Raw genomic sequence first — 22,271 nt, 5'->3', positions numbered from 1 at the left:
CAGTGATCAGCATGTTAATAGCTGCCAAAATCAAGCGTGTTTGATTGGTGTGAAGTAACGGAGACAGACACGCGCTTGTAGATCAAAATTTGATATAAACAGCATAATCCAGAATCGAGAAGACGAGCATGCATCAGAACAGGTGTTGTGCCGAATTCAACACCCCGCCGTCAGATTCATCCCCTTCTCGGGAACTCACTCTCTGTTGATCATAGCTCAAAATCACTTTAGAGGTATACAGTTAGGAACAATTCATGTTGACTCCATGAGTTTCATGAATGTAACACCAGTGCAGCTAGAATTAAGAGGGGTGTGCGTTTCTCAGCAGGTGGTTTGCCAAAAAAGCATCTCCGTGCAACTTTTCGTTTAAATTTTGTTGAGTCTACTTCAAAATCATTTTAGCCATATAGATACAAACAGCCAGTTTTACAGATGTAACACCATAAAATTAAATATAAAATGTATATGCAGGGCCGGCGCTAGGGGGGGGCAGAGGGGGGCATTGCCCCCCCAAATTGTGTCTTTGCCCCCCCAAGCACAATGCAAGCAACGGCTTTTTTTATTATCTCTGTACCAATCACAAAAATGCATTTTGCTTTACAGCGTGAAGATATTTCCTTGCTTATTCTTGATTGGCTCTTTGAGTCGGCAGACCGCCCCAAAAGGTTCAGTTCGGCAGTATATGTTCTGTTAGTGTGAGTGAAAGACAGGTATACTGGTAAACACTCTTCTGAGTTTAAACTGACTTCCACATGGTAATATTTGCTTAACTGTGGTTTTTCGTTGCTTTAATGTTACTCACCTCTTACATAGGTGTTGCTTAAATTATTTTATTAGCCGTTAGCGGTTAGGCTAACTTGGTTCTCTTAAACCTGCGCGAACGGCGGAAGCGTTTAAATACTTGCCGCGCAGTGTTGTCCGAAACGATATGTGGTAATAAAAAACAGGGGAATGAACATTTACCTGACGAATTTTAATGTTGCTTTTTCAGATTTGAAAAGTGCTGGAATTTAGGCTAAAGTACTTGAAAATGTTGAAATTGTAACTACTTCGTTTCACAACAAATATCTGTCTGAATGAACAGTTATTACGTTAACAAATACGAGCCTCTTGTAATTCCAGGACGAAACATATACCATATTACATATGTTACATATACCAGGCTTAATGGAGGGAGGGGTAAGAACATTTAGCTTAAAGTTCAGTTGGGAATTTTGATAATACACGCAAATATTGAGTGTGCTGATCATTAAAAGCTACGTAAGTTGGATTTATGATGAATGTAAATAAGTACATTCTTATATTTATAACATTAAACAATGCACTTCTGTGAGTTCTAATGTGCGATGCACTGAATACACTTGATTGACGTGTTCGAAAAACATAATTACACGAGTTTTAACGCTTATTGAGTAAAAAAGTATTCAGTTAATCAACTGAGCCCAAATACATCGGAGGAGTGCCAGTTGGATCTTAATGGGATGCTTTTGCGAGGACTGTCGTGACCTCAATATCTAACAATGTAAAGTTATATTTGACATACAACTGGCATCACCAGCGAGATGAAGTTACTGTTTGACCCACGGACGTAATTTGCGGGGGGGGGGGGGGGGGGACATGTCCCCCCCACTTTTTCAAAAGTCCCCTCCAGTTTTTACGGTTAAAACCAAATATTTATATAGCGACGAATTCATGTCCCCCCCACTTTTGAAATCAAAATTACGTCCATGGTTTGACCTTTAAACAGGAAAAAATCTAACCGTCTTTAAATCAGTACGCGCAGCGACTCCACCAGTACAGTGACACCACCAGTCCTGCTGCGTTATCAGTGGTGCTGGGTGCGTGCATCAGTGCGCGCGGCTCCACCTGCAGCCGCACGCGCCCGGAGCCGCAGTCCTCTCGCCTGCACGGAGGAAACACTCGCACGAGACCGTCGGGAATCATGGTGCCTCCTGGAGACGCACGGGACGAGATCCAGTTTCTCCGTACAGTAAGTGTGGAAATCATTTTCGCTGTTAAATTCGTGTTTGTTCACTTGCTGGTGACGTAGTCGCAAAAAGCTGTTGGTAACCAACAACCGTCAAAAACAAGAGGTTTTATTTAAGTTAGCTACTTCATACAAATGTACAAACAAGTTAGGAGTAACTTCTGTCTTTACACATTCTCCTGGCGCCCGTTACACACAGACAAGGACATGATTACAAATGAACCACTGAAATGAATCACTGATCAAACTCAATAACAATTCTGCTAGTCAGAAGAACATGTACTAAATATTAAATGACATTAGCAAATTTCCCTAACACAAATAACAAATGTACAAAACTTGGACTTAAATCTTTGACGTAAAAAAGAGGTAGTCAATGTAGTAGCCACGAGATTATATTAATGTGATTATATCAAGAGATTATAGGAATATTAATTCAATTATTGTGATCTATTTATTAATGAGATTATATTATTATGATTATGGCTCATTTTGTCTCGCAGCCTTTATACAAAACACGCACTTTTGACAATGTTAAAATTGAGTGCAGTGGCATTCTGCTCTGTGCAGTGCGGAGGCAGATGGAGGTGTATCTCTGAACTCCATCTTAATATCAGAGGACTAGGTTCAGTGTTGTTACCTTTAAACTCTGTCATCTCCCTCTCTCTATCTCTCTCTCTCTCTTTCTCTCTTGCAAATATTAGAAGGAATAAAATGATTATTAATTTGTGATCTGATTCGTTAAAGAACAAACGAGGCATATTGGCAGAGAGGGTCTGGGGCCCGTGCGTTTACAGTGTTGATAAAGAGACAGGACCCTCCATGTGGGGTCAGGTGTCTGGTCTGTGTGTTTCTGTGTTTCTGTATCAGTAATGTACTGATAGCAGCCGGCCAGAACCTCATGCGACAGCAGAGAGGTGTTGGAATTCTCCTTGTTTGACTGTCTAATAATATCTCCACATTCAGGCCTTCTATGGCCATACTGTTAACCACGTTTAGATATCGATTGAGTGGAGATTTGGTAGCTACCTGCCTTTTACATAAGAGACATTTTTATAAACTACACGTATATTTTGAACTTTTAAATCTTTGGTTTTGTATTGTATTGGTCTTCTCCATGCTGGCATATCAGAACTAACCATTCCAAGTATTAATCTGACGGGAATAATTTTGTGTGGAAGTTAAATGAGCTGAGGTGCCCCAGTGCCTAGAAGCAGGTGTCCAGGTCTGAAGATAAAATACACGTGCAAGACTATTAATGCAACTGTGTGTGTCTGTGTGTATGTGTGTGTGTCTCTCTGTGTGTCTCTGCGTGCCTCTCTCTCTGTGTCTCTCACTCTCTCTCTCTGTCTCATGGTGTAGTCGGATGAACTCGTGTTTCGTAGCTGTGCAGCTGGTCCTCTTCAGCAGGAGTTGTGTTTGGCTTCTCGTGGCTATGGCAACCGCCTCTGCTTCCTTGAACCAACTTCCAACTTGAAGGTGAAACACACGCATCTCACCTGGGGTCACCTGTCTGAGCCCACCTGGGGGGGGGGGGTCACCTGACTGAGCCCACCTGGGGGGGGGGTCACCTGTCTGAGCCCACCTGGGGGGGTCTTCACCTGTCTGAGCCCACCTAGCGGGAGAGGGGGGGTGACACCTTGCACTGGCTAGATCTGGAACACAGATATTACACGCACACACACTCGTCTACATTTGAGTGCCTTTCTGAAGATGCAAAAGCATCCTTACATTAATCCAACACATTTATTTACATTAGAAGCACTCCTCTGATGTCAGCCGTCCTTAACTTATTTTCATTAGTGTTAACTGTGCTAACATGCTAACATGCGCTGACGTGTGCTAACAGGTTGTCTGAGGTGAAGCCATGGTGACGTTCAGGTTTGATGACGCTGTTTGTTTTCCTTTCTCAGAATGTGCCGGCAGATCTCTCTCTGTGTGTGTTCGTGCTGGACCAGTGTGTCTCTGTTCGAGCTCTGCAAGAAATGCTCACCAGCCGTGAGAAGCTGCAGGTGAGGGCCGTGTCTGGATCCCTCCTCATCAATATGATGCATTACATATTCACTCATGCATTAATACACATACTAGCATAATTACATGTGACTAATGTCCTGTCCTGATGGTTAATGTCTGCTTTTGTGGTTTTCTTCTAGCCAGCCAAGGCCATTGGTTGCCGCACTCTCCTCTACGGCCAGGCTGTTCTGCTCAGACACGCCCACAGCAACATGGTAAAGCCAATCGCAATGTCCCTGAACATTATACAGCATTTTAATTGGTTATTGGACAGTGATTGGCAGACAGTGAGGACTGACACCTCCTTCCTCATGTTCTAGTATCTGAGCTGTCTGACGTCCTTCGGGATCTCCTCCGATAAGCTAGCGTTTGATGTTGGTCTCCAGAACGACCTTGGAGGTGAGACACAAACAGAAAAAAACATGTCATGTCAAGTCCAGTCGTGCTGATCGTCAGTACTTCAAATGTACTTCAAATGTTTCTGTCTTAACATGAGGCAACCCAGAGCACTGTACTGCACCCCCAGCACTGCACCATCAGCACTGCACCATCAGCACTGCACCATCAGCACTGCACCCCCAGCACTGCACCATCAGCACTGCGCCCCCAGCACTGCGCCCCCAGCACTGCACCCCCAGCACTGCACCCCCAGCACTGCGCCCCCAGCACTGCGCCCCCAGCACTGCACCCCCAGTACTGCGCCCCCAGCACTGCGCCCCCAGCACTGCACCCCCAGCACTGCGCCCCCAGCACTGCGCCCCCAGCACTGTGCCCCCAGCACTGCACCCCCAGCACTGCAAAGAGATACAACAAAGCAGACTAGAAAACACACAGGGCTACGTAAGTGAGCAACCAGTGTGAGATTCATTAGACCAAAACAAGAACAACATAAACTACATGTGAACTACACACGAACTACATGCAAATTACATGTAAAATGCAACATGAACTACACATGAAATACACTGTAAGTGGCACAGTCACACAGGACAAGACTCACTGGCTATCAGGATAATACAGTGCTGCTTTTCATGTCTTGACACTTTGTTGTGACACATTGGTCTCTGTAAACACTGTATTTGTGTGAGACCCAAACAGCATTAAAAGATATAATCTAGTCTCCAGAAGAGTAGCAACGTTTGAGGAGCAGGTTTGCCCTGAGTTTCATTGATACGATCCGGTCTAACTCTTAGTTGTATGTTTTATGCATGTTTACGTGTGTTGTTATTACCCAACTTCTCGTGCAGCCTCAGGTGAAGCGTGTTGGTGGATTGTCCATCCTGCCTCTAAGCAGAGGTCAGAGGGTGAGAAGGTCAGAGTGGGCGATGACATCATCTTTATCAGCGTCTCCTCTGAGAGATACCTCGTGAGTCCATACTGCTTGTCTCACTGTATCCACTCATTCTCTCATTATGTCTCTCAGTCTCTGTCTCTCATTCTCTCATGTTCTGTCTCATTCTCTCAGTCTCTGTCTCTCATTCTCTCAGTCTCTTCTCATTCTCTCATGTTCTGTCTCATTCTCTCAGTCTCTGTCTCTCATTCTCTCAGTCTCTTCTCATTCTCTCATGTTCTTCTCTCATTCTGTCTCATTTTCTCAATATCTGTCTCTCAGTATCTGTCTCTCAGTATCTGTCTCTCAGTCTGTCTCTGTCTGTCCCTCATTCTCTCAGTCTGTCTCATTCTCTCAGTCTGTCTCTCATTCGCTCATTCTCTGTCTCATTCTCTCAGTCTCACTCTACTTCCTTGTGTCAGTGTTTTTGCCTCGCTACTTACAGTTCAGTGTTCCTGTCATATTGTCACTCTGTAACACGCCCCCCCCCCCACCTCCTCTCTCCCTCTCTCCCTCTTTCTCTCCCCGTCCAGCATGTGTCCTGGGCTGTTGAGGGCAGTACTGAGGGTGCAGGTCCGACTGTGGATGCAGCGTTCAGACACACGCGGTGGAGGGTGGCTCTCGTCTGCTCGGGTGCTGCCCAGGCGCAGGGTAATCCAGCTCCTCCCCACACCCCCGTCGCACCCCCGTCACACACCCCCGTCACACACCCCCGTCACACCCCCCCCCCCCACACCCCCGTCACACCCCCGTCACACCCCCCTCACACCCCCGTCACACTCCCGTCACACCCCCACTCACCTGCTGTTTTTGTAAAGATGTCTTTCTGAGAGAGCGTTTGACCTGCAGGTCACCTGCGAGGAGGCGACACCCTGCGGCTGCTGCACGGCCACGCGGACGAGTGTCTGACCACCACACCTGCTGGACATAGGGAGGAGGAGCACAGGTTAGCAACAGATGCCCTGATTGGCTGCTTTAGGTGATTGGCAGGTTACAGGATGCATTAAATGATTCCCTGGACTGACCAGAGACAAGCACACTGAACCTCTGTGCCAACGTTCAGCTCAGTGTTAATGGAGTTTGAATACAGCATTAGCAGTCTTGGTCTGTTTGGTTCCGTGTTTGACGTCTCTCTCTTTTCTCCTGCTTTCTCACACATCTCCACTGTACTTTTAGATCCGTTCATTTTGAAGGCGGCTCAGTCTCATCTCAAGCTCGCTCTCTCTGGAGGATCGAAATGTTACGTGTCTCGTGAGTAACACAGTGGGGCAATTAACACGGATGGAAACTGTGTTACTTCTATCTGTGCTCAGCAATACATAAACCTTGTTAACGTTAGACCCTGTTGTCCATATGGGGATGGATGTGGGTGTGGGTGTGGGTGTGGGTGTGTGTGGGTGTGTGTGTGTGGGGTTGTTCCTTAGCTGGAGCGGAAGTCACGTCCGCTGGGGGCAACCCTTCCGCCTACATCATGTGACTACGGGAACGTATCTGAGCCTGGAGTCGGGTGGAGGAGTGCAGCTGGTGGAGAGAGACCATGCTGATGTCACAGCCACCGCCTTCTGTCTCCGGCCAACGAAGGTCAGAACGTTTTAGTGTGTGGGTGTGAAGCCTAGTGAAGGACGGTGGTCAGGACTGTGCTGACAGGACCCAGGTGTTTGCAGGACAGTGGTTAGGACTGTGCTGACAGGACCAGGGTGTTTACAGGATGTTGGTCAGGACTGTGATGACAGGACATGGGTGTTTGCAGGACATTGGGGAGGACTGTGCTGACAGGACCCGGATGTTTACAGGACGGTGGTCAGGACTGTGCTGACAGGACCCAGGTGTTTGCAGGACAGTGGTCAGGACTGTGCTGACAGAACACGGGTGTTTGCAGGACGGTGGTCAGGACTGTGCTGACAGGACCCGGGTGTTTACAGGATGTTGGTCAGGACTGTGCTGACAGGACCTGGGTGTTTGCAGGATGGTGGTCAGGACTGTGCTGACAGGACCTGGGTGTTTGCAGGATGGTGGTCAGGACTGTGCTGACAGGACCTGGGTGTTTACATAATGTTGGTCAGGTCAGTCCTGACAGGACCCAGGTGTTTATAGGACGGTGGTCAGGACTGTGATGACAGGACCCGGGTGTTTGCAGGACGGTGGTCAGGAATGTGCTGACAGGACCCAGGAGAGGGACGGGATGGGTCCCGCTGAGGTGAAGTACGGAGACTCCATCTGCTTCGTCCAGCACGTGGACACCGGTCTGTGGCTCTCCTACCAGACTGGGGACTCCAAGAGGATGACGGATACAGGCCCTCAGAAACAGGTAAACCCACCTTCCCAGGTGAGTCCAGCCCTCCGAGAGGAGGAGCCAGACGCCAGTGGAGGCAGGTACACACAGATCGGATCGAACAGAATATTAGAATAGAATATCAGAATATACATTTACATTTACATTTATGGCATTTAGCAGACGCTCTTATCCAGAGCGACTTACAAAAGTGCTATGTAGTTGCTTGGAATCTCCAAGGTAGAATAGATAGTCCTGAACACAAGGTACTCTAAGCTGGAAAAACCACTAGACGAAAGTCAAATGATACCTAACAATTATACCTGAATATACACATCCCCTGAGGAAAAAGACAGTAAACAATTCCTTTAACCCAATTATGCACAATACCTGAGGAAAGAGACGATAAAGTACAATAGACAAAGCATAATTATGCAAAGTGCACTTGAAAGAGGTGGGTCTTCAGTCGGCGTCTGAAGACAGCAAGTGACTCCGATGTTCGGACACACAAGGGAAGTTCATTCCACCACCTTGGAGCCAGGACAGAGAAAAGTCTGGATGCTTTTCTCCCATGTGTCCTGGATGATGGAGGGTCAAGACGAGACATACTTGAGGCGCGGAGGGCTCTAGGTATGCATCTGGGTTTTACCATGGCCATCAAGTAAGGAGGAGCTGGACCATTCTTTGCTTTGTAGGCCAGCACCAGAAGCCAGTGGAGGGAGCACAGCAAGGGAGTGACATGGCTGAACTTGGGAAGGTTGAAGACCAGCCGAGCTGCAGCGTTCTGGATCAGTTGCAGGGGTTTGATGGCATGCATAGGAAGACCAGCCAGAAGGGAGTTGCAGTAGTCCAGTCTTGAGATAACAAGGGACTGGACAAGGACCTGAGTGGCCTCCCTAGAGAGAAATGGCCGAATCCTCCGAATGTTGTGAAGGGCGAATCTGCATGATCGTGTTGTGTTAGCAACGTGGGCCGTGAAGGAGAGTTGATTGTCGACAACTACACCAAGGCTACGCGCTTCCATGGATGGAGTGATCACGGTGTTCTCGAATGAGATAGAAAGATCACGATGAGGACTGGCTCTTGCAGGGATGTACAGCATCTCTGTCTTGCTTGGGTTAAGCTTTAGGTGGTGAGCTGCCATCCAAGAGGCAATGTCTTTCAGACATGCAGAGATTCGAGCTGAAACCTGTGTGTCAGAGGGTGGGAAGGAAAAGAAGAGCTGGGTGTCATCCGCATAACAGTGATAAGAGAAGCCATGTGCAGAGATTGACTCACCCAGAGAGCAGGTATAAAGGGAAAAAAGAAGTGGACCCAGCACTGAGCCTTGTGGAACACCGGTGGAGAGTTTGCATGGCGTGGATGTTGATCTTGCCCATGTTACTTGGTAGGAACGACCCTCCAGGTAGGATGCAAACCACGTCCATGCATTGCCAGTGATACCAAGGCCTGAGAGGATGGACAGGAGGATGTCGTGATTGACTGTGTCAAAGGCCGCCGAAAGGTCAAGCAGAATCAGAACTGATGATAGTCCAGTGGCTCTAGCCGCATGGAGTTTCTCAGTTACTGCAATGAGTGCAGTTTCCGTAGAATGTGCCGGCTTGAAGCCAGATTGGTTGGGGTCCTGAAGCTGGTTCTGTGAGAGAAAAGAGGATAGCTGGTTGTGTACAGCCCGTTCAAGGATCTTAGAAAGGAATGAGAGGAGAGATACCGGTCTGTATAATATAATATAGAAGCACAGTCAAGCAATATAGTAGCACAAGCATCAGGATCGTGTCACTAGAACAAACCATCCAATTAAAAATACATCTATATTTATGCATTTCCATATCCATGATCTTTATATAATTTTTGGCATGAAAGGATTTTATAGGAACGATGAGTTAAGTTGCCATTTTGTCAATTGTGATTTACACACACACACGTACACACTAGTGAGCACTAGGAGGCTGTGGTGCACTGCGCTCTGGAAGCAGTTGGGGTTAAGTGCCTTGCTCAAGGGTTAGGGCCTAGGAATTGAACCAGTTCCCCAACCACCAGACCAGTAATGGTAATGAGTTAGTATTGTTATTGTGTAATGGTAATGAGTTAGTAATTTTTATGTGTTATTAATGGTAATGAGTTAGTAATGGTAATATGTAATGTTGGAGTTAGTAATATTTAATGAGTAATGCTAATAAGTTTATGTGTAATGTTAATGAGTTAGTAATTTTAATGTGTTAAAAATGGTAATGAGTAATGGTAATGAGTTAGTAATATTAATTAGAAATGTTAATGAGTAATGCCTCTCTTCCAGGCCCTGCTGCACTCCGAGGGTCACATGGATGATGGTCTCACACTCTCTCGCTCTCAGAGGGAGGAGGCTCAAACCGCGGAGCTCATACGTAGCACCAGCCTCCTCTTCAGGCGCTTTATAAGGTAACCAGGGAGACGCCCGGGAGACTCCAGGGAGAATGGCTGTGTAGACAGATTTCTCCCAGAGTCATTGAGATCAGATGTATTGATCAGTTATCCTGTAGTGTTACTAGCAGGTGATCACTGATGCACCATTCTACACTGTTTCACGTGCACTGTAATGCAGTGTTGGCTTATGTTAGGGTTCTGAACAAAGCTCTTCGCTGTAGACTGCTCATTGGCTCACTTTGCTCCAGCTCTGAGGAGACTTCTAATTCATTGTTGTTGCATACCCTTTATGTCTGTCAGAGCATCTTAATTAAAGCCAAGCTTCTTGAATGAACTCGTTCTGATTTCATGAATATATTTAATTTTGTTCTTGTCCAGGGATTTGGACGAGCTCAACCAGAGAACAAACATTCCAACCACAGATCTACCAATAGAGACACTGCGTTTGAGCCTGCAGGATCTGATTGGTTACTTCCAGTCACCTGATAAAAGCCAGGATCATGAGGCAAAACAGAACAGTGTCCAAGCTCTGCAGAACAAACAGAACCTGTTCCAGGAAGAGGTAATTAAAAAGTTCACCTTTGAGGAGATTCTTATTTTCTTTTTAACTTTTGTTGTTTTATTTCAAAATTATTATTAAAATCTATTGTTCTAACTTTGTATGTGACATTTATTCCCTGTTTTTACAGTTTTTACTTGATACTGCTCCTCAAAAAAATAAATCTGAATCAGGCTTTATTGTCAAAGTGGGCGGGTCCAGCAGCATGGGCGGGTCCAGCAGCATGGGCGGGTCTAACAGCGTGGGCAGGTCTAATCATGTGTGCAGGACCAGAACACAGATCTTTTTTGCAGACTCTCATACACTTCAGTCTGTGAATATCCTGTTTGGAGGCTAAGCTGCACCAGACTGTGATGTAGGTGGTTAGAGTTCTGGGAGAACTGGTGTGCATCACAGATCAGGTCCAGGTACAGGCCCAGTTATGGAGGTAAACACCTTCCTGTAGTCACAGAGTTTTTAAAGGTATCATTAGATAATCCCAATCTGTCTTCTTCATTTAGTTTCTGTTTTCCTAGGGTCATAAGAGCCTGAGCATCGTGTAACCACGGCTGGGGTCTTCAGCCCATCTGAGGTCTGCTGAGTTTCTGTTTCTTACTCTCTCTCTCTGTTTTTTTGTTCCTCAGGGTATAATCACCTTGGTGATAAACTGCATTGACCACTTGCATGTGTACAGCAGTAGTGCCCAGTTTGCAGAGGCCGCTGGGAAGGAGGCAGGAGATGTGTGGGAGAACATCGTTATGTCCCTCTACGAGCTCCTGGGTATGAACACAATGTAAACGTAAACGCATATTATGGCTGAGATAGGAGGGGCTCTGATGTATTCTCACTGATGTAGGAATATTGTTATTTCTGGAATAGCGTTATTTCTGCTGATGTAGGAATATTGTTATTCCCACTGATGTAGGAATATTGTTATTTCTGGAATATCGTTATTTCTGCTGATGTAGGAATATCGCTATTCTCACTGATGTAGGAATATCGTTATTTCTGAAATAGCGTTATTTCTGCTGATGTAGGAATATTGTTATTCTCACTGATGTAGGAATATTGTTATTCTCACTGATGTAGGAATATTGTTATTCCCACTGATGTAGGAATATTGTTATTTCTGGAATATCGTTATTTCTGCTGATGTAGGAATATTGTTATTCTCACTGATGTAGGAATATCGTTATTTCTGGAATAGCGTTATTTCTGCTGATGTAGGAATATTGTTATTCCCACTGATGTAGGAATATTGTTATTTCTGGAATATTGTTATTTCTGCTGATGTAGGAATATCGCTATTCTCACTGATGTAGGAATATCGTTATTTCTGAAATAGCGTTATTTCTGCTGATGTAGGAATATTGTTATTCTCACTGATGTAAGAATATTGTTATTCTCACTGATGTAGGAATATCGTTATTTCTGGAATATCGTTATTTCTGCTGATGTAGGAATATCGCTATTCTCACTGATGTAGGAATATTGTTATTCTCACTGATGTAGGAATATTGTTATTTCTGCTGATGTAGGGATATCGCTATTCTCACTGATGTAGGAATATCGTTATTTCTGGAATAGCGTTATTTCTGCTGATATAGGAATATTGTTATTCCCACTGATGTAGGAATATTGTTATTTCTGGAATATCGTTATTTCTGCTGATGTAGGAATATTGTTATTCTCACTGATGGAGGAATATCGTTATTCCCACTGCCTTCACGATCATCTGTCCCACTTTTCCACTTCTCCCGCCACAGCTGCCCTGATCCGAGGAAACGGGAGTAACTGCTCACGCTTCTCCAGCTCCCTGGACTGGCTCCTCAGCAGGCTGGAGAGAGCCGACGCCTACTCTGGTGGGTGTAAATTAGGTGACGCCTACTCTGGTGGGTGTAACTCTGTTGCAGTTAGGCAACGCCTACTCTGGTGGGTGTAACACAGTCAACCTTTATTGACTATCACTGAATGATTTTGGGGATGCTGCATAATTTATTATAATATTAATTCATTTTTAAGATGTTTTTGTTATCAACTGTTTTTTTTATGATTGAATCCTCTCAATCTTCTTTGATCTGTAGGGATTTTAGAAGTTCTGCACTGTGTGTTATTAGAAAGTTCAGAGGCCCTGAATTTTATTAAAGAGACTCACATCAGGGCTATTATCTCCCTGCTAGACCAACACGGACGTGACCACAAGGTACTCGTTTTACATGCGAGTGTGAATGTGTGTGTGTGAATGTGTGTGTGTGTGTGTTTTATGAGTGTTAATCATATGGAGATAAATCTGTAGCAAAACTTGAGTGTGAAGGAGCTGACTTGAGAACTTGTAAAACAAAATCTGTACATGTATTTTTTATTTGAGAACCTATAAACTAAAAGTTGCACTTGTAGTTTTTATGTGAGAACTTGTAGAATAAAAATCTGAGCATGAATGTTAAAAAATCACTGGCAGGAAATGTACACGAATTCAGCACAACTTCAAATCTTCCCTGCTCGAATTTTGGTCAGTGTATGTGTTGCAAACTGTTCTGCATCCAATTCTTTTCTTTTTGCAGTGAAAAATAAGCTGAGTCACGATTTTTGTCCCATCCCCCACTGCCCCACTCACTTTCCCGTACAAGTGCACAAATCTGTTTTGCAACACGTACACCGAGATATGTGTTGCAAAAGTCAAGGTGGGCAGATTTGAAGTTGTGCTGAATTCATGTACATTTCCTGCCAATCATTTTTTAACATTCACACTCAGATTTTTATTCTACAAATTCTCACATCAAAACTACAAGTGCAACTTTTAGTTTACAGGTTCTCAAATTAAAAATACAAGTGCAACTTTTAGTTTGCAAGTTCTCGCATCAAAAATACAAGTGCAATTTTTAGTTTACAAGTTCTCAAATTAAAAATACACGTACAGATTTAGTTTTACAAGTTCTCAAGTCAGCTCCTTCACGCTCCCAAGTTTTGCAACAGATTTATCTTCATATAATCACGTAAATATATAATCATGTAAATATATGCATTCTAAAGTATCAACATTTCATGCTTCTTTAGAGAGCTTTCCTTTGACGTCTGCTTTCCTTTGACGTCTGCTTCCCTGTGTGTGTGTGTGTGTGTGTGTGTGTGTGTGTGTGTGTGTGTGTGTGTGTGTGTGTGTGTGTGTGTGTGTGTGTGCGCAGATTCTGGATGTGCTCTGCTCACTGTGTGTGTGTCATAGCATGGCGGTTCGCTCTAACCAGCATCTGATCTGTGACACCCTGCTGACAGAAAGAGACTTACTGCTGCAGACGCGGCTAGTCAATCAAGTCACAAGGTAACCACGGAAATGTTTCCCTGTTAAACCCATTTGAAATGGTTCTCATATGTTGTTTACAAACTGACTCCGTTTCTGGTATTTTTTTCTGGATATTATACGTGACACTCTGATTTCTGTATTTTATTAAAGTGACCCTGCAGGCATCAGTGTTGATGATATTTTGCTAAACAGAAACGAGGGTCGGCTGGTTCATCACTTTTGTAACACCGCCCCTGTAACACCGCCCCTGTAACACCGCCCTTGGTGCATGTAATGTGTTGAGACATCGAGAGCTGAAGCAGGGGTAGAATTGTTGCTGCAGGGAACTCTCTCTCTCTCTCTCTCTCTCTCTCTCTCTCTCTCTCTCTCTCTCTCTCTCTCTCTATCTATCTATCTATCTATCTATCTATCTATCTATCTATCTCTCTCTTCTCTCTCTCTCTCCTCTCTCTCTTCACCACATCCACAGCAGTCAGGGTACCGCTTCCTACAGGCATTTTCTGTCAGACCTGCCAAACTCCCACTGAAGGATATCGCCATTTGTTTCATCTTAGTGTTCGACCAAATATCTACTTTTATATGGGAGAAGACTCCGCCCAGTACAGGAAGTGGTACTACGAAGTTGTCGTGGAGAGGGCGGAGCCGTTCCTGACAGCTGAGCCGACTCACCTGAGAGTGGGTTGGGCCTGCACGGGAGGGTACCGCCCCTCTCCAACAGGAGGTCGTGGCTGGGGGTCACATGGAGTAGGAGATGACCTCTGCTCCTACGGATTTGATGGACTACACCTGTGGACAGGTCAGACTGGCTGTGAGCAGTTCAGATGTGAAGTGTGGCAGAACATTGTTGAACCTTCATCATCTTCTGGCATATGCAAATTCATGATCTTGAAAAGTGCTTAAAAAGTTCTGGAAAGTGGCCCAGAAGCAAAAATCTGATTAGAAAACATTTAAAGAACTGGTCTCTGAAACATATACCAGTGAAACTCCAAAGAACCAAACATATACCAGTGAAACACCAGAACATATACCAGTATAGAAAATGCATACCTGTGAAACTGTAATCAGGACAATTTGATGTGAGTTTCATATGCAAGGCTACCTGTGGTTTTGCTTTTGTGGATGGTGTTAGTACACACAAGAATCGCTGACTGTTTATATAAGTTTTACTTTTTTAATTTTATTTTTTACTTTTTATATATGTACTGGATCCATCCTAACTAGGATCCCATTTCACTTAGAACTGTTTCCCAATATACATAAAATGCTGACATTATAAAAGCTACATAAAATTGTGACTGGGTTAAAACGTAAGTGACACTATTATTTCAGTTTCTCTCTGTGATGGACCTGCTAATCACCTACAGTACTGTAAGCTCCGCCTTTCCACAACAGGAGGTGTCGGCTGCAGGGTCAGTTCACCCAACCGGCGCTTGCTGAGGGAGGATGACGTCATCAGCTGTTGTCTTGACCTTAGCGTCCCCTGTATTTCCTTCCGGGTCAATGGGCAGCCTGTGCAAGGCATGCTGGAGAACTTCAGTGTTGGCGGACTCCTGTTCCCTGTGGTCAGTTTCTCAGCTGGAGTCAGGTGGGTCTGTCTTGTCTGTTACTTTTTTAGTTTGTTAATCATACACCTGAGGAGCTAACAGGCATTTTACCACCATAAATAAGGAAACAATATTTATGAAAGTGATTTTTTTCTATGAATTATTGCTAAAATGAGATGAAAAATCATATTGCATAGACCAAGTCCCCTACATAAAGGTGACCATGTTTAAATAGATTTTTACAGAATGTCTAAAATATCCTGGCCCGTAGGCATCAGCGTAATGTTTGAGAACAAATGACTTTAAGGAATCAATCCCCCCTTCCTGATAAGAAATTGTTTTTCTTGGTGAGTTCATATCTGTTTATTTTGTCAATGGTTCAATGGTTGTGATGGTTTCTGTCCCCTTCATGGTGTCATGTTGTCATGGTTGTCTAGTCTCCTTAGTCCCCTCGTATGACTCTTCTTTTTGTTTTGTTTCCATTCTCCACCGCTGTATTGTGTTGTGCTGTGGTGGGGGGTTTGGTCTGATTGTGTCTGATGGTGTTGTGGTGATTGTCTGATGGTGTTGTTGTGGTTGATGTTGTGGTGATTGCTGACGAGCCGGCACTAGGCGGAGTAAATGTAATCAGCAGTGATCCGTCACACCTGTCATCCTGGTTACTTAAGGAAGTTTGTTGTGACGGATCACTGCTGAATCATTTTGGTCATGCCAGTACGCTTTCAGCCCTTCTTTGCTTTCTCTACCGTTGCGTTTTGTTAAAAGATGTCTCCCCACCTTTCTCTCTCTTTTGCTCCCTGTTATCATACTGTCACTTATTCAAGGCTCTATCTCCTGCACCGTTCCCTGGCCCATTTCAAGTTTTCTTCCACCTGTTTTACTTCCTAGATGTTATACCTTTGTTTTTGGGAAGGTTTGTTGTGGCATTTCCCCTGTTGCCATTTACTTCCCCTAGCATCCTTAGTTTTGTTTTTTACCCGTTAAATTTTTCCACGTCTTTTGAGTTGCCTTTGTCATTTTTCTCCCGTCTCTCTACGGTTGAGTTTTGCTTTGCACGCGTTGGAGATTTCTGGGTTGATTTGTGTTGGTGTTTTGCCACAGTGTGTGTGCTTGCTTTACTCTTGCGCTGACTTATATCATCGCTGTCTCAGTTTTTACACGTGGTGAGAACGTCCCCATATCCACCGTGTTACAGAACGATTCAACATAACGAGTTGTGGCTGGGTCCATGTTAGGTAGCAGAACTCAGGGCTGCACTTACTAATCAGGGACAACTGCTAGGCAGCCATGATCAGATACTATTGCAACTCAGCAACGTCACTGCAGCTAAACAGACATTAGCCAGTTCAACCCCTGTTCCACACCCCTTGCAAAGCCAGTTGAAACACCTGCTGTTGCGTCTCACCGCAAATCTGCTCTCCCTTCTCCTGCTTGTTACTCGGGAGGCTATTTATCAAGAGGGTTTTTCAGAAGTGCTCAAGGATTAATTAGCTCTCTGCAACCCCCCAGCCGACCTAGATACCTTAATCGCGTTCACAGTGCGCCTAGAAAATCGCTGACGTGAACGCAAACAGGTCAGAAGGCTGCCTCAACGTGACGTTACACCTGCAGTAGAAGTTAAGCATACTGCTGAAACGCAAGAAGCTCCTAATGATTCACAACCAATGCAACTAGGTCACACCCACCTGTCTCGTCAAGGGAGACAGTCTTGTCTCCAAGAAGGCAGATGCCTCTACTGTGATGGTGAAGGGCATCAGCGTACTCAATGCCCTGAATTACAGGGGAAAAGGACTAGTCCGCCAGTAAATAAGGAGGCTCTGGCAGGCCCAGTTTCAAGTCCCCCTAGTAATGGACTCTACTTCCACGTGTCATTTACCTGGCGGGGTTCCGAAGAATTCTGGCGCCGCCATCAGTTTTATTGATACCTCACTGGTCAAACAGCTAGATATACTCCTGGTCGATCTTGACAAACCCCTCACTGTGGCCGCTGTGGACAGACGCACTTTAACCTCAGGAGAAGTAGGTAGGCAAACCATACCTATCAACATGGACATAGAGGGTCATAAAGAACAAATTATGCTTGGTTATCAGCGCCCCTCAAATGCGCCTCATACTGGGGTTTCCTTGGCTACAGCGCTACAACCCTGAAGTTGACTGGCTCTCTTGTACTGTGCGTAATTGGGGATCCGTGTGTAGGGAAACCTGCATCTGGAATCCCCTGCCAACCGCTACCCCGACTCAGTAGATCTGACCAAGGTTCCTTCTGAGTACCACGACCTCAGAGAGGTATTTAGTAAAGAAAAGGCTAGCTTCCTTCCCCCTCACAGGTCATATGACATGGCCATCTGCTTCCCAATTCCAGTCCTCCTAGGGGCCGTCTCTTTTCTTTAGCCGCTCCGGAACGTAAGGCCATGGAAAAGTATATCTGTGAGGCTCTGGCCTCAGGCCTTCCACGTCCCCTGCTGGAGAAGGTTTCTTTTTTGTTGGGAAGAAAGACCGGGGGTTAAGGCCATGTATTGATTACCGGGGCCTCAATAAGGTAACCATAAAGGACCGTCATCCTTTACCCCTCATGGCCACTGCATTTGAGGCACTCCAACAGGCCACCATTTTCACCAAGCTGGACCTCCGGAGTGCCTACAACCTGGTTAAAGTCCGTGAGGGCGATGAATGGAAGACTGCCTTCATCACGCCTTTGGGTCACTACAAGTACCTGGTTATGCCATTCGGCCTCATGAATGCTTCGGCGGTATTCCAACAATTCATTAATGAAGTGCTAAGAGAGGCACTTGACAGATACAGTGGGGAAAATAAGTATTTAGTCAGTCACCAATTGTGCAAGTTCTCCCACTTAAAAAGATGAGAGGCTGGTAATTGACATCATAGGTAGACCTCAACTATGAGAGACAAAATGTGAAAAAAAAATTGAGAATCATTTTGTCTGACTTTTAAAGAATTTATTTGCAAATAATGGTGGAAAATAAGTATTTGGTCAATAACAAAAGTTCATCTCAATACTTTGTTGTATATCCTCTGTTGGCAATGACAGAGGTCAAACGTTTCTGTAAGTCTTCACAAGGATGGCACACACTGTTGCTGGTATGTTGGCCCATTCCTCCATGCAGATCTCCTCTAGAGCAGTGATGTTTTGGGGCTGTCGGCGGGCAACACAGACTTTTAACTCCCTCCAAAGGTTTTCAATGGGGTTGAGATCGGGAGACTGGCTAGGCCACTCCAGGACTTTGAAATGTTTCTTACGAAGCCACTCCTTTGTTGCCCTGGCAGTGTGCTTGGAATCATTGTCATGCTGAAAGACCCAGCCACGTTTCATCTTCATTGCCCTTGCTGATGGAAGGAGGTTTGCACCCAAAATCTCACAATACATGACCCCATTCATTCTTTCATGTACACGGACCAGTCGTCCTGGTCCCTTTGCAGAGAAACAGCCCCAAAGCATGATGTTGCCACCCCCATGCTTGACAGTTGGTATGGTGTTCTTTGGATGCAACTCAGCATTCACTGTCCTCCAAACACCAAATAGTTTTTACCAAATAGTTCTACTTTGGTTTCATCTGACCATATGACATTCTCCCAATACTCTTCTGGAACATCCAAATGCTCTCTAGCAAACTTCAGACGTGCCTGGATATGGACTGGCTTAAGCAGGGGGATACGTCTGGCACTGCAAGATCTGAGTCCCTGGCATCGTAGTGTGTTGCTGATGGTAGCCTTTGTAACGTTGGTCCCAGCTTTCTGCAGGTCATTCACTAGATCCCCCCTTGTGGTTCTGGGATTTTTCCTCACCGTTCTTGTGATCATTTTGACCCCATGGGCTGAGATCTTGCGTGGAGCCCCAGATCGAGGGAGATTAGTAGTGGTCTTGTAGGTCTTCCATTTTCTGATTATTGCTCCCACAGTAGATTTCTTCACACCAAGCTGCTTGCCTATTGCAGATTCAGTCTTCCCAGCCTGGTGCAGGTCTACAATTCGGTTTCTGGTGTCCTCCGACAGCTCTTTCGTCTTCACCTTAGTGGAGTTTGGAGTGTGAATGTTTGAGGTTGTTATACTGTTAACGACTTCAAACAGGTGCCATTAATACAGGTAATGAGTGGGGGAAAGAGGAGCCTCTTAAAAAAGAAGTTACAGGTCTGTGACAGCCAGATATCTTGCTTGTTTGTAGGTGACCAAATACTTATTTTCCACCATTATTTGCAAATAAATTCTTTAAAAGTCAGACAATTGATTTTCTCGATTTTTTTTTCACATTTTGTCTCTCATAGTTGAGGTCTACCTATGATGTCAATTACAGGCCTCTCTCATCTTTTTAAGTGGGAGAACTTGCACAATTGGTGACTGACTAAATACTTATTTTCCCCACTGTATGCTTTCGTTTACCTTGATGACACCCTCATTTATAGCCGTACCGAAGCTGAACACATTAAACATGTACGACGGATAATTCAGCTCCTGCTAGAAAGTAGGATTTTGAGGGTATCGTATAGCCCAGAATACTTTGGCTATGGACCCATCTAAAATCCAGGCAGTGGCTCAATGTCCTACTCCTACCTCTCTCTGTCTCTGTCTCAACATTTATTATTTATTAAGGGGTTCAGTACCCTGGCAGCTCCCCTTATAGCCCTTACCAAGAAAACTCCTGGTCCTTTCGTCTGGTCTCCTGAGGCTGAGCGGTCCTTTGATAACCTCTAAAAACAGTTCACATCTGAACCCATTTTATGCATGCCTGATCCTGACCTCCCCTTCATCGTAGAGGTTGACCCCTCCAATTATGGTGTTGGTGGCATTCTCTCTCAGAGAACAGGTACCCCTTAGACACTCCATCCCTGTGCCTATTTTTCTCACTGTACGACTACCACTGAGCACAATTATGACGTGGGTGACAAGGAACTGCTAGCTGTCAAGTTGGCGCTTGAGGAGTGGAGGCACTGGCTGGAGGGGGCCAGACATCCGTTCCTAGTTTGAACAGATCACAAGAACTTGGCCTACCTCCAGCAGGCCAAACGCCTTAACCCCAGGCAGGCTAGATGGTCCTTATTCTTTGGGCGGTTTGATTTCACTCTCTCTTATAGTCCCAGGACTAAGAACGTGAAATCTGAGATTTCCACGTTAATTTGTGTTGAGTTTTCTGTGTCGCATTTGTTTTGGTGTTTTTGCCACGGTGTGTGTGCTTGCTTTACACGGTGTGTGCTTGCTGTACTCTCGCGCTGACATATATCATCGTTGTCGCTTGGGTACTCCTCTTTCTCAGTTTTTACACGTGGTGAGTACGTCCCCATACCCAGCGCGTTACAGTCTGATGGTGTTGTGGTGATTGTCTGATGGTGATTTGTCTGGTTGCTTCACCGTAGGGTGCGTCTACTGTTTGGAGGTGGACAGGGGGAGTTCAAGTTCCTGCCTCCTGCAGGGTTCTCCCCGTGTTCAGAAGCCTTGCTCCCCAGGGAGCGCTGTACGCTCGAGACGTGTGAGAACTTCATCCGAGGTCACCCTGATGGCCAGCGTGACCTTTTGGGCCCTGCTGCTCCCGCTGGCCCAGTGATGTTTATCCCCACGCCCATGGACACCAGTCAGGTACATCGCAGCATCCTAATGACATTTCACATTCAATATTGTCACAGTTTACAAGACGTATTATATTTTCAGCTTTGAAATATCCAAAACAATAATTTTAAAGTAAAAAACAAAGATTTGTGGTTGAGGTTGAACATGATTGGAGCAGGACTGTTTGACAGAATTAAAGATTTGATAGTAAAGTTCCTGTATTTCTGCCTTCCTTTTGTAGTTTACCTATACTACAAACTAAACCACAGAACTCTACTGTGTGTTTGTAATTCAGCACAGCTGCACAGAGGTGGAGGCATGAGTCTGTGCTCTACACCCTCACCCGCTCCTTCTGCCTCTCTCCCTCAGGTGCTCCTCCCTCCACAGGTTGAGCTGATCAGGGAGAGGCTGGCTGAGAACCTTCATGAGCTCTGGCTGGTTGATCAGATCGAGCAGGGCTGGACACACGGAAGCGTGAGTGAAATGCCTGTGAGATCTGGTTGACCACACACTCGCCCACAGACCGACTGCTCAGTTTAGCGATGACCAATCACCCGAATCAGGTCATCAGTGACCTTCAGCTTCTTAACATGTCAAATGAGCGCTGTAGTGGAAAACTGCAGAGTGATGAAGCACTTTTGTAAGTTGCTCCATATAAGTGCGTCTGCTAAATGCCGTAAATGTAAATGATTCACCTGCCAAACCATCTGTGTTGATCAATTATTTGGTTTCCATGAGAACCTTAAGTGTGTCTTGCAGGTGAGAGATGACATAAAACGAGTCCACCCAGGGCTGGTCCAGTTCTCTAAGCTTCCTGATCCGGAGAAACACAAGCCCCAGCAGGCTGCAGATCACACGCTCAGGTGCTATGCTGCTCTGCCGCGTGTCATCCGGGACAGACTCATGAACACCTGTGCTCTGAATAGCTTGTTGATTGAACCCTCTGGGATGGTCTGTGTTTTTGTAGAACCCTTCTGGCTCTTGGTGCTCATATTGGACTGTCTGAAGACTACGCAGAGGAGAATGTGAACTATGTCCAGCTCTCAAACAAGTCTGTATAAAACGACACGCTTTTACAAAATATTCTCTGACATGTTCCCTTGTTTTCCTCTCTAAATGCCAAATACCAAATAACTTACCTAAGTTACCTACAGGACAGTTTTCATTATAACGTGATAAGACTGAGCTGTTTTAAGGTAATATGTCAAAGTAAAATGCCTGTATTTTACATACATTTTTGACTTATTTATCAGTGGGAGAAACTGCACTGGGAGCACAGAGGCATTAAAAGTTTTGGGAACACCTCTGGACCCGAGGTGCTCTCACCAATGTC

At 45.2% G+C, this 22,271-nt stretch overlaps 1 protein-coding gene across 2 annotated transcripts in view; it reads left to right on the top strand.

Moving 5' to 3' along the window:
• The first annotated feature begins 1,795 nt into the window (after positions 1–1,795).
• Positions 1,796–22,271, top strand: part of ryr2b (ryanodine receptor 2b (cardiac)) — a 75,966-nt gene continuing 55,490 nt past the window's right edge. The window contains exons 1-23 of one of the 2 annotated variants that reach the window (XM_076977592.1): positions 1,796–1,990; positions 3,350–3,466; positions 3,901–3,999; positions 4,141–4,215; positions 4,321–4,399; positions 5,248–5,366; positions 5,864–5,981; positions 6,180–6,276; positions 6,507–6,581; positions 6,755–6,911; positions 7,468–7,638; positions 9,899–10,020; positions 10,384–10,567; positions 11,188–11,323; positions 12,310–12,405; positions 12,628–12,746; positions 13,723–13,856; positions 14,393–14,634; positions 15,231–15,423; positions 20,749–20,968; positions 21,308–21,412; positions 21,698–21,801; positions 21,906–21,989. In XM_076977592.1, the coding sequence (XP_076833707.1) occupies positions 1,943–1,990; positions 3,350–3,466; positions 3,901–3,999; positions 4,141–4,215; positions 4,321–4,399; positions 5,248–5,366; positions 5,864–5,981; positions 6,180–6,276; positions 6,507–6,581; positions 6,755–6,911; positions 7,468–7,638; positions 9,899–10,020; positions 10,384–10,567; positions 11,188–11,323; positions 12,310–12,405; positions 12,628–12,746; positions 13,723–13,856; positions 14,393–14,634; positions 15,231–15,423; positions 20,749–20,968; positions 21,308–21,412; positions 21,698–21,801; positions 21,906–21,989 (2,894 nt within the window). In that variant the 5' untranslated portion in view covers positions 1,796–1,942. Of the gene's footprint in view, positions 1,991–3,349; positions 3,467–3,900; positions 4,000–4,140; positions 4,216–4,320; positions 4,400–5,247; positions 5,367–5,863; positions 5,982–6,179; positions 6,277–6,506; positions 6,582–6,754; positions 6,912–7,467; positions 7,657–9,898; positions 10,021–10,383; positions 10,568–11,187; positions 11,324–12,309; positions 12,406–12,627; positions 12,747–13,722; positions 13,857–14,392; positions 14,635–15,230; positions 15,424–20,748; positions 20,969–21,307; positions 21,413–21,697; positions 21,802–21,905; positions 21,990–22,271 lie in introns of both variants that reach the window. The other variant, XM_076977591.1, reaches the window with a different exon arrangement.

The sequence above is a fragment of the Brachyhypopomus gauderio genome, chromosome 17 (assembly GCF_052324685.1).
Source record: "Brachyhypopomus gauderio isolate BG-103 chromosome 17, BGAUD_0.2, whole genome shotgun sequence".
Lineage (NCBI taxonomy): Eukaryota > Metazoa > Chordata > Actinopteri > Gymnotiformes > Hypopomidae > Brachyhypopomus > Brachyhypopomus gauderio.
This window is presented reverse-complemented; position numbering and strand designations above follow the sequence as displayed.